A 12,670-nucleotide genomic window follows, 5' to 3' on the forward strand; every position below is an offset into this window, starting at 1 on the left:
ATATACAGAGTGGGTCGGAGACACTGTCCGGGAGAAGCACTGACACCAGCAGAACAGGCCTCCGCAGGACGCAGCCTTTGACCTAAAACTTGAGGTCTACTTTTTAGCTTCTAGCAAACTGCCAGACTTTGACCATTCATCCCTGACCTATGATGTTGTAGTTACCATTGATTGGAAAGGGAGTTTGGGGGTAAGATCAATAATAGTTATACTATAACATATATACATATAAACATATATATGTGGTATATCTTTATATGTACTAGAATTTCCGTCCATCATTGTGTGTGGGTGGATTATTTATCACTGGCCCATGGCACCTAAGTGAAGGGTGACGGGTAAGGTGACCCTCGAATGATGCGATTCTGCAGCCGGTAAAAGAAAAATCGTGCATGCCAAGTAAATATAAAAGCTTTAAAAGATCCTGGGGGGGGAGGGGTGGCAGGGAAACTGGTCCAATCTCAGTCTTTAAGGACACTAATTAGGTTCCATTAAGTAATTTAATTTTTGTTAACTAGACTCACAGTCTAGTACTTTTTCTATTCACTACATTACTGACTTTCATAAACTAGTAAAGACTTGGGATCTAAATAATCTTGGGACAGAAAGCTCTGGAGAAAACACATACTTAGGGAGTTAGAGAGTCTATCCTCCCTTTCTCTATGGGTGAAACACATACTTAGGGAGTTAGAGACTCTATCCTCCCTTTCTCTGTGGGTGATTTATTCTATGGACTCCATTTGTTTTAGTTATCACCACTGTGGGAATCATTCTCAAAATTACACATCTCCAGACCCAATCTTTTCTCCCATTTCAGGCCTCTCTTTTCAAAGACCAATGATGATAAACCCCAAGGCCTTTTGTGGCTCTGAATTTCATTCTATCCTTAGTCTCACTTCTTAATTGTTAGGAAAAAGTGAAAAGAAACCAATATTCATATTTGACTTTAATGTTCTTAATTCATTCACTTTCACAATACCTCCATGAGGGAGAAGGAATTAGTTATCTTTTTTTTTCTCAGATAAGGAAACAAAGACACAGAATAGTTAAATAAGAGTTTGGGGATGAGCTTGCTGACCTTAGTTTAGCTTCTATTGAAGAAAGACTATAACTTTACATAGTGATAACTTTTTGTTTATTCACATCTAGATTTTGTTTAATGAAAGGAAAAGTTATTAAAGCAACTGGGATTTACTGATTAATAATTACTGTTCAAAATATTTGCACTCAGACCAATCAGTACCTGTAGTTTATCCGTTATCTGAGTTAAGAATTACACCTCATTCTTTAATCAAACACTGAAACTACATTTAATTGTATGGATTTAAGCTATTCTTCCTTCATACTGGGGCATACATTTTTTTTTAGTTGCTGATATTTTACTCCAAGAAACTGTCAAATTGGTGCCCTGAATTAATGTAAAGTTTATTTCAGTCACATGTCAGTTTTTAAGGACCCTAAAATGATACTAATTTCTTATTTCCCACACATCTTTCTACTGTGCTCAAATATGTTTATATTTGATCCTAACATTGTCATTAGGGAAATTTTTATGTAATGTATACTTGTAAGATAAAAGCGATTGTGTTATTTTAGTCCATTCTACCTTAAATATCCTCTAAACAATTTTAGAATTACTAAAGCAAACAATGGGCAGTGCCAAAAGTTTTTAATTTCAGTAGTTTTGGGGTGTAAAGCTTTTCCTATTATTATCACATGCTCTAAAAGACACTAAGATCAGCAGCCAGAAAAATCAAGTTTCTTGTTTCATTTGCGTCACAACTAAAACAGTAACCTGACTGAGAAAAATCGAACTCTTTCTGGGAATCAGATTTCTTTATTTCTGGTCTCCTCTATCTCCTTTTCTTTGCCTCTTCCATGCATCTATTTTCCTAAGCATCGTAGACCTTAGTTATTTTTCTAGAAATAAGCTAGCCATCTTTTTAATGATCTACAAAGGGCAATATCATATTAAGAATGTTTTTTAAAGGAACTACCAATGTAATTAGGTCAGCAAGATGTTACAGAGGATAGAGTACTGCGCCTGAAGTCAGAAAGACTCGTCTTCCTCGGTTCAAATCTGGTCTTAGACACTTTTCTAGCCATGTGACCCTGGCAAAGTCACTTAGCCTTGTTTGCTTTACTTTCTTCATCTATAAAAATGAAATGGAGAAGGAAATGGCAAAACTACCCCAGTATCTTTACCAAGAAAACCCCAAATGGGGTCTGGAAGAGTTGGATCTGATTGAAACAACTAAACCTGTAAGTATAGCCTATTTTATTTTAAGAGCAGCATTTTTAAAACCCTCTTTATAAAACCAAAAAAATTAAAGTGATTATAGGTACGATAGTTATTCTTTAAATGCTGAGTTGAGGGTGTATTTCTTGGTTTGCCTATAGGTTACTAATTGATTAACACAGAAGTTGGAGTCAGAGAATGTTAGAAGTAGACATAACTTCCAAAGAAGGAACAAAATTATTCATAAAATTACATTTATTTTACTTTTCAGGTATAAATATATGAAAAGGGGTATGCTTTTTAGTTTGATCCTTTCATTTAAATTAAATTTAATTATTAAGTTAATTAAATTTTTAAAAATAGGATTAAAATCCCTGTTTTAATAGGTGATTAAAAGAAACCTAGAAGTTTCCTGCTGTCCTTTTCCAGAATACATTGTGATATAATTCCTAAGTTTGACATTTAATACTGCCTGACCTAGGAGAAATCACTTTGTAGTTATCCCTTCTACATTTCAACTTTTCCCATTGCAGTTTTGACATATCACAGATTGACATAAGAAATTAAGTGGAAATTCTTTGGGACTTTTGTGGCATCTGCAGATAACTCAGAAATGTGTAAAATATATAGTACTATATACTGTAAACCCAAATTTTACAATAAGGCATTATAAACACCCCATGAAAGAAAAAGAAAAAATTCAGACTTCTTCTCTAGTAGAGAGAGGGGGCCAAAATTTTTTACAGATCTTTCAGTTTACGGGGAACACTGCACCCCTACTTCCCACAATGTGAAAGGGATAACTGTACTCCTATGAATCTCAGTTTTCTTTTCTGTATAATAAAAGAATTGAACTAGATGACACTAAATCTTCCAAATCTAAATCTGTGATCCTATGAATCACATGAAGCCTTATTAGATGCCCTTTAATCATTTCTTAAAACTTACCCATGTAGTTGGTGACATTTGGTAGTGGATCTTTTTTCACTTTATGATAATTTGATGCAATAAAAAGAATATTGATTTGGAGCGAGAGGATCTAGGCTTGAATCCTGACTCCTTGACCGTAAGTCAATCCTTTAACTTCATTGGGCTTCAGTGTCATTATATGTACATTGGCTGACAGATAGTAGAACTCTATAAATACTTGTTGGTTGGTTGATTGATCATAAAGTGAAGCAGTTGAATTAGAAGGTCTCTGAGATGTCTTCCCTTCCTAAATACTGTCTCCCAAAGCCTACATTTACCATTTGTTAAGTAGCATGTTGCTGCTGGTTTATACAAAATACTATTGTAAAGTTTTCTTTTCTGAAGACTTATTTCAATAAATTAATCAACATTTATTAAATATCTACCATGCCAGGAGCTATGTGTAGTTCTTCAGTTGCAAAAGGAGAAAACAGATAGTCCTGCCCTCAAAGAGCTAAAGTCTAATGGGAGAAATGACATACAAAAAGATGTCAATCCAAGTAAGGCTATCTATATAACTGCTGTATAGATGTATCCTGTTTTAAGAACAGCACAGGAGCAGCTAGGTAGCTCAGTGGATAGAGCACCAGCCCTGAAAGTCAGGAGGACCTGAGCTCAAAACTAGTCTTAGACACTTCCTAGCTGTGTGACCCTGGGCAGGTCACTTAACCCCAACTGCTTCAGGAAAAATAAATAAATAACAGCACAATTAAAACCCATACTTATTTTTTTATTATAGCTTTTTTATTGACAGAATATATGCATGAGTAATTTTTGCAACATTGACCTTGCACTCACTTCTGTTCCAACTTTTGCCCTCCCTCCTTCCACCCCCTTCCCTAGATGGCAGGCAGTCTCGTACATGTTAAATGTGTTAAAGAATATCTTACAACATATTTGTGCAGATCTGTACAGTTCTCTTATTGCACAAGAAAAATTGGATTCAGAAGGTAAAAATTACCTGGGAAGAAAAACAAAATTGCAAGTAGTCCACATTCATTTCCCAGTGTTCCTTTTCTGGGTATAGCTGCTTCTGTCCATCATTGATCAATTGGAACTAAGTTGGAGCTTCTCATTGTCAAAGAAATCCACTTCCATCAGAATGTATCCTCATACAGTGTTGTTAAAACCCATAATTATAAAATAGATACGATAACTATGAGTTAAAGGTGTATTTCTTTGCCTATAGATTACTACTAATTGATTGACAGAGTTTGAGGTCAGAGGAAGTTAAATAGAAAAAGGGTATAACTTCCACTGGAAGAACAGTCACAAGATTTATGCAAATTCCATCAAAAAATTTATTAAGTTCCTTCCATACATGAGGTACTATGCTAAGCACTGGGGACACAAAGAAGTAAAAGACCAGTCCATGCTCTCAAACTTACAATCTAATAAGGGATACAACCTGAATGCAAATGTCAATCAAAGTGAAGGTAGAATTTTATAGAGGTTATATAAATACATAGATGTAGACTATCTAAATATATATATGAAAAACCTATTAGGATACATAGGACATAAATATGTATAGATATAGGTATATTTAAAAAAAAAGGATAAATAGGAAAAATTAACAGGAAAGACACTGAAATTACACTTAGTAGTTAGAACCCTGAGTGGAGGGGAAATTCGAAAATACTCTCCCTTCTTTGCTCCAACTACTGATCTCTCTGGCTTCCCTTATGTGTCCAGTTAAAATCTTAACTTTTCCAACTCCTAAGTTTTACACTTAGGAGTAATTGATGTAATTAATTTACATCAAGTAAATAGCAGCCATCTCTAAAGATTAGATAATACACAAAAAAGTTTTCTAAAGCATAGTCTGAAAAGACAAAAATCTTAGCAGACCATGATCTTAAAAAAAAAAAAAATTGTAACATCACATGAAGATGTTCAAAAAGAAATGTCTCTCCAGAAAGTGGCTGTTCAAAATAAATTGAATGAAAAAATACCCAACCACTAATTGTATGTAGTTATTAAAATTCATTCTAATTTAATACATTTTTTGTTAAACTGATGGTAATGATGAATAAGTGGTTTCAGGAACTCGCAGGTGGATGACTCGCCAGTAGAACTTAAATCTGTTGTTTTGTTTTGAGCTTTGTAAAACATTCTCTTAAAACCCAGATTTTTCTCTTTTATGATTTTCTAACTATTCATTTTCCTGGCTTTATAGGAGAGTTAAATGTCATTTTCTCCAACACTGATATGAAATTCAGATAAGTCAATTATTAGCAATAAAACCCCTTTTGTCGCCACTATTTTTTTTTTAATTTTTTTTTGGCGAGGCAGTTGGGATTAAGTGACTTGCCCAGAATCACAGAGCTAGGAAGTGTTAAGTGTCTGAGACCACATTTGAACTCAGGTCCTCTTGATTTCAGGGCTGATGCTCTATCCACTCCACCACCTAGCTGCCTCTGTCATCAGTATTTAGAGTAAGCTTTATCAAAGTTGTGAAATCACAAAAGATAGGAATGAGACTTCTTAGTGATTTATAATGATAGTGGGTTGAATCAGCTCTGGCCCATCCAAGTCAGCTATAATACAGAATTTTTCACTTAGAATTTTGAAAAACAAATTTATTTTCATGTAAAATTCACATAAAGAAAATTGATTACAAAAATTTATTCTAGTCAGTCTGTCAAAAAGTATCAAGTACTTACTATTGCACCACGGGGAAGGGGAGGGGGTGAAGAGGAACCATGTAAATAAGTGGGGAATGGGAGGAAGATGCCTGGCTACAAGAACATCTCTTGTAGAATGTCCCTGGGGAAGCCATGATGCAAGGCTAAAAAAAGCAGGACTTTCCAGCCAACTACTGCAAAGTCATGGAATGCTGTGTTTGAGGAACTGTTAATGTTAACTGTATTGTAGAATATACAATTGCAGAAGGAAATAAGGTACAAGAAGGCCAGAAGGGTAGAAAGGCCTGTGAAGGGTTCTTTTTTTATTTGCAAGCTAATTGGAATTAAGTGATTTTGCCTACTGTCATACAGTTAGGAAGTGTTAAGTATCTAAGGTCCAATTTGAACTCGGCTCCTCTTGACTCCAGGGCCACTGCTCTATGCACTGCACCATTGAGTTGCCCTTAGTGAAGGGCTTTTTGAAAGTCAAATAGAATTTTTTATATTTAATTCTGGGAGTAATGGAGGAGCCACAGAAACGTTTAATACAGGAGTAGCATGGTCAGACCTGTGGAAAAATCACTTTGCTGCCTAGAATCTGGACTGGATTGAAGAGAGTCCAGAGGAAGGGAGACCAATCAGAAGGTAACTGTAGTAGAGTAGGTGATGACAAGCCTGCAGCAGGCAGGATGGAGAGATGTATGTAAGTAAAAACGACACATGGTGTCAGATTGTATCTAGAATGAGGAATCAAGGAGGATTCTTGCTGGGGTTACAGAAAGGTTTTGGAAGAAAGAGAGTGAATTCTGCTGTTTTGGGTATGGTGAGATTCTATGGCCTTCTCATTAGAGATGTAAAACAGGGAATCAGGAGGGCTTAAATCTTTAAGGCTATATAAGTAGATAGGAGAACCATCTGCCTAAAATTGATCATTTAAGCCAGGGGAACTAATGAGATCACCAGGTGAAGTTCTAAAAAAGGAGAGAGCCCACATGTGAACCTTATAGTGCACCCAAAGTTAGAGCATGGTACCTAAAGGAAAATTCAGAAAATAAGTAGAGGAATAGCAGCCAGACATATAGGAGAAGAATCTGGAGAAAGCAGTTTCATGAAAACTTCAAGATCAGCATTGTCACAAGCGAAGGATGAAAATTGAGCTGTTGATTGCCTCCTGTTGTTCAATCATTTTTTCCTTAGCGTCTAACTCTTTGAGACCCCATTTAGGGGTTTTCTTGGCAAAGAAAACCTTTAATATTTCCTTCTCCGGCTGATTTTACAGATAAGGAATTGAGGCAAACTAAGGAAGTTCAGTCTTCTGGACTCCAAACCCAGCACACTCTTCACTGTGCCACCTAGCTGCTTAAGAACTAGTCATTCTTAATTATCCATAGTTAAATAAAGTTTATTCTTGAAATTAAATTACTGGTTTAAGATAGTGGTTTCAACTTCTCTCAAATTTTTCCAAGAATCACAATGGATTGTTTTGAATTTCTTCTCCAATTATTTTGCCTGTTTAGCAGCTATAAAAAAATTTCCCTGGCTATATGTAGTATGTTACAATAGGCCACATATATATTTGTCTTCCTTATCTTTACTTTTTATTGAAAGAGTAGTATATATAGTAATAAACCACTGTACCCATTATTTAATGACTGTACAGTGCAGGTGAGATATGTAAATATTTAAAAACTTATGACATTCACATCAGTGAATATAAATAAGACAGAGGTCTGCCACAGTGATTATATTTCCCCTAATTTCCCCTAAAGTTTTGGCTGGAAAACTTTCTAAGTAATATGAAAAAATTTGCTTTTCCCTGGAATCCTAAATATGGTGGTTTGTTGGTGTCAAATAAAAGATGAATAAAATAACCTTGTGAAAAATCTTCATAGATAAAACTTTATCCAAATACTTGAGTTATTGTGGGTTTTTCTAACTTTAAAATAAAGGCACTGTGTAAATTTAAAAATTATTTTAGAGCATATAAAAATAACTGCCAATAAATGATTTTTATTGCCTCATTTTAAAAGATGATTTCCAAATACAGTATTGGGAAATGCATATTTATTAAAGACATAGTAGACTTTAATGTACAACAAAATGTTTTAAATATTTATTCTTTAATAATAAGCTAAAACTAATGTTTAAGGAACTCTATACACATGCCAGCATTCAGTGGTTCTCTGAAATATGCCCATAGAATTACTTGATTTAATAATTCAGAAATATATATGTGTGTGTGGAAAAGATTATTTTCCTTTTTTTTAAGTCATCTACTTTGTACTTAAAAAAAAAACTCATTACGACTTGTGAATTTAATATCTTTCCCTGCCTTGTTTCCTCTAGAGTCCTTTTGTTAAAACACTTTGGGTATCCCTATTCTTTGCCACTGTTTCCCAAGTACTTCAACAACAACAGCAACAACAAATACATACATATATATATATATATATATAGTCCATTTTTATTGACCTTTTAATTATCCATTTTTTTTTTTACCTTTTAAGATACAACAAATATTTTAATCTGGTTACATATGTATTAATATTGGCTCAACCTTATTCTTTTGAAAATAGCTGTTTTAATGAAATAACCAAACAATATAATTCAAAAATACTGAGGTTTAGGCTACAATTCACTGAAAAAATACTGACTTAAAACAAACACATAACAGTAATAAATGATATATCTATGACATTTATATTATGAAAAATACAGGCAGGGCTTTTATGGATGACTCTTTCTTTAGAAGATCAGTACAACATGTTTTAGTGTAATGCTTATGAAATTATATTTATACTTATTCAAAGCAACTTTTCAGTTTAAAATATGAAGTCACTGGCATTACTTTAACTACACCTATATAATTAATCAATAAGTATTTATTAAGATAAGAAAGCATATATAGTTAAACACCATTAAATCTGAGTTTTTAAGGTAAGCCAGTTTGAATTAGTGAAATCTATCATTTTTGTCAGTCCAATTTTCCTAAAAAATATTTTGAGCAATAATCTAATTAAATAAATGGAAAAAATCAGGAGACAGAAGTTGGAAATAGTTTATTTGAAATTATTTTAGATCTAAAGAATGTTAGAAAAAATGTGCTATTTTCCGATTCACAATATCAGATGACCCTTTCCTACCTAACTAAAACTTTCCTACTAATTAATAAAAATTGAAGATGGGATGTGGGTGCAGGGGGCATAAGATAGACATTTTGTAACAAAATCAAAGGGGAAAAAATGCATATTAAAGTTTTGTGAGACATTCTTCTTTCTTTCATACTCCTTTTAGTGTCAAAGTTGAATCACAAATGCACAGCCTGTACCTATCAGATAAACTACTTAGCTGTTGCTGGGAGGGGAAAAACAAAAACAAAAACAAAAAACCTGTTCTGATGTATTCATTAAGAAATTAAATCATGTTATATCCAAATACACATGGTAACTTAAACTGCTAACAAAATTCTACCTTTTCATAAAATTTGCTTGAAATAGCAATCCATTTCTTAATGTGAAAAGTCCTTTAAGACATGTCCTTTGAATAGGTTCAAAAAGCAAAAGTAACCTTATTGTCACCATTACAGAGTTCACATTGATGAGATTTTGCTACACTGGATTATTAGAGACGGTTCTCATTCATAACCCTTATGGTGCCTTCTCCTTTAATAGTCATAACTAATTTTGGTTGGTTTTGTATTTTAGGAGGTTCAGGACCATCATCGTCCATAGCCATAGCTGGCACCAACCAACCCGCCATCACAAAGACAACATCTGTTCTTCAGGACGGTGTGATAGTTACTACTGCCGCAGGAACCCCGCTGCAGAGTCAGCTGCCCATTGGGAGCGATTTTCCTTTTGTTGGCCAGGAGCATGTACTTCATTTTCCACAAAACAGCCCTTCAAACAACAATCTTCCGCACCCTTTGAACCCCAGCCTCCTCAGTTCTCTACCTATCTCTCTTCCAGTGAATCAGCAGCATCTCCTAAACCAGAATCTATTAAATATCCTGCAGCCTTCAGCTGGAGAAGGCAAGTCTGAGGTCAACCTCAACCCTTTAGGTTTTCTCAACCCGAATGTAAATGCTGCTTTAGCTTTTCTCTCCACTGACATGGACGGGCAGGTATTGCAACCTGTTCATTTTCAGCTCTTAGCCGCCCTGCTTCAGAACCAAGCCCAAGCAGCTGCCATGCTTCCCCTGCCATCTTTCAATTTGACCATCTCAGATCTGTTGCAACAGCAAAATAACCCTTTACCCTCATTAACCCAGATGACAACCCCACCAGACCATTTGCCAAGCAGTCAGTCAGACAGCAACAGAGCTGAGACCCTTTTAACCAACCCCCTGGGGAACCCTTTACCAAGCTTTTCAGGCAGTGACACTACTTCTAACCCCCTGCTTCTCCCCGCTGTCACTGGGGCCTCAGGATTAATGGCCTTGAATCCCCAGCTGTTGGGAGGTGTCCTGAACTCGGCATCGGGCAACACCGCTAATCATCCAGAGGTTTCCATAGCAACTTCCTCCCAGGCAACCACTACCACAACCACTACATCATCAGCAGTGGCAGCACTGACTGTCTCAACACTTGGTGGGACAGCAGTGGTGTCAATGGCAGAAACATTGCTGAACATATCTAATAATGCTGGGAATACACCTGGTCCAACTAAACTCAACAGTAACTCTGTGGTGCCACAGCTACTTAACCCTCTACTGGGGACGGGTCTGCTTGGTAAGTTAAATGTTTTCACAGATATTTACAAAAGACATTTTTTAATTCTAATTTCTCCTTTTAAAAAACTCCATTTTATCACACCTAGTGTAAGTCATGCTTTTGTTTTGTCACAGATAGCTTACAGACTTTAAAAACTAAAACACACAAGTGTAACCAAACACATTTTAAAATTACTTTTTTCCCCTCCCTAATTCCAGCAATATTTAAATATAATTTTTGAATTTGTTTTCTTTTGTCTAATAATTTTGATACCACCTAAATATAAACCTACCATGAATCAATAGTCAGATAACTATTGTTTTCAAATACTAAAATACAGGTGCGTTTTAACAGTCTTTGATTTTACTTGTATTTATTGTGGCATCACAGGGTTAGTACGAGTCCTGCATTTTAAACTGGAATAGTTCGAAGGCATCTCTCCCAAAGGAACATAAAATAAGTAAAAATTAAATGTACAACCTGCAAAATCACATATAAAGCACCCAAATTACAAACTTGCACAAGTTCAAGGTAACTAACTGCCTCAATAGATGCTGCCACTAGCTTTCTTCAGATATTTCTCTTTTCCATGTCTTTATTATGTTTTTTTAATGATTCATGTAGATACATCCCTCCAGAAACAAAAAATATTAGCAGTTTCAGATTTGTGGACAAACAATTTGCATTTAATCATAATTCCGTTTTTGACATTGAAATCAGAATCATTGAGTCTACTTGTTGAATGAGCTAAAAAAAAAAGCATTACAGAGTCACAATTGTAAAGACTGGATCTCCTGTCATATCCAAGGTAGAAGTCCTGTTTACTGATCAGCATTGGAGCTTTGACCTGTTCCCTTTTCAACTTGGTCCTGTTCTCCTTCCCAACCTATCACTCTCAATGTCCCCAGTAACTAAGCTTAGAAGCATATGCTACCAAGCTCAGTTAAAATCATTTTCCAAGCTATAGGAAAATTCCTAAAATCTTGACCTCAATCCCTGGGTGTTTATCAATTTCCAGTTAGGTTAATTTGGGGTATTTAAATGAAGTAAATTTAAAAATAGATTTGCAGTTTAATCTGCAGTCTTCTTTTTTTATTATACTGCATTATGGAAATGCTTGTTTTATTCCATAAATTAAAAGTAAATAAATTTTAAAAAATAAATTTACTTGCTAAGTAATTCCCACCTGATTACATAATAATTAATTTTAAAATACAATCTTAAAGAAAAGCTTTTCCCTACTGTGATGCTAGCTCACCTTAAAAAAAAAAAAATTCTAAATAACTTTTTTTACTTTTCCTACCAAAAATGCAGATTTCTAAATTGTTTGATTTTGTTTGGCATCAATTAAAGATTGGGGCTTTACCGATGAGCTTGATAAATAAAACATTGCACAAGTGCATTTTCAAATGAGTACAAATTGACATGCAGCTTAATGTTTTCATAGTTAAATTGACAAGCAGTTTAATGTTTTCATAGTTTTTAAAAGCTTTTAAATATAACATCCAAAAATTTGAGGAAGTTTTAAAAATATTTTAATTAAAAAATTCCTCCAAATTTTTATAAGTTTTGATCAAATGGAAGATTAAAAGAAAAGGTGATTCGAAATAGTGCCTATAAGGTGTGAATATCATGTGCTATCATCCCTTATATCTTTCCGAGAGTTGAGAGAGGGCAAAAAAAAAAAAAAAAAAAAAAAAAAAAAAAAAATATTACCTGTGTAATTCCAGCATTTAGTATTGATTCAGGAATGGCTCTGGTCGCAAACATAAGCTTAAGATTTTTCTATAAATGACATTTGACTTACATCTTTGTGTTTTTGAAACTACAGGTGACATGTCATCAATAAACAATACTTTGAATAACCATCAACTGACTCATCTACAGTCACTATTAAACAGCAATCAAATGTTTCCTTCAAATCAGCAACAGCAGCAACTCCTCCATGGCTACCAGAATCTTCAGACGTTTCAAGGACAACCCACAATTCCTGGTTCAGGCAACAGCTCAAATCCTATGGCTTGTCTGTTTCAAAACTTTCAGGTACCTTATAGTTGTTTTCTAATTATTTGATAACAATTATAGTGGAGTGTAGTTGGTGGAGTGGAGTGGGCAGGTGAGGA

The 12,670-nt window shown here is 34.6% G+C and overlaps 1 protein-coding gene across 7 annotated transcripts in view; it reads left to right on the plus strand.

Annotated features, from left to right (window-relative positions):
• Positions 1–12,670, plus strand: part of MBD5 (methyl-CpG binding domain protein 5) — a 130,710-nt gene that overhangs the window by 79,366 nt on the left and 38,674 nt on the right. For 5 of the 7 annotated variants that reach the window (XM_031960044.1, XM_031960040.1, XM_031960039.1 and 2 more), the window contains 2 exons: positions 9,540–10,565; positions 12,379–12,590. In XM_031960044.1, the coding sequence (XP_031815904.1) occupies positions 9,540–10,565; positions 12,379–12,590 (1,238 nt within the window). The remainder of the gene's footprint in view (positions 1–9,539; positions 10,566–12,378; positions 12,591–12,670) is intronic. The other 2 variants (XM_031960046.1, XM_031960045.1) reach the window with 1 other exon arrangement.

This window comes from Sarcophilus harrisii, chromosome 3, assembly GCF_902635505.1.
Source record: "Sarcophilus harrisii chromosome 3, mSarHar1.11, whole genome shotgun sequence".
Classification (NCBI taxonomy): Eukaryota; Metazoa; Chordata; class Mammalia; order Dasyuromorphia; family Dasyuridae; genus Sarcophilus; species Sarcophilus harrisii.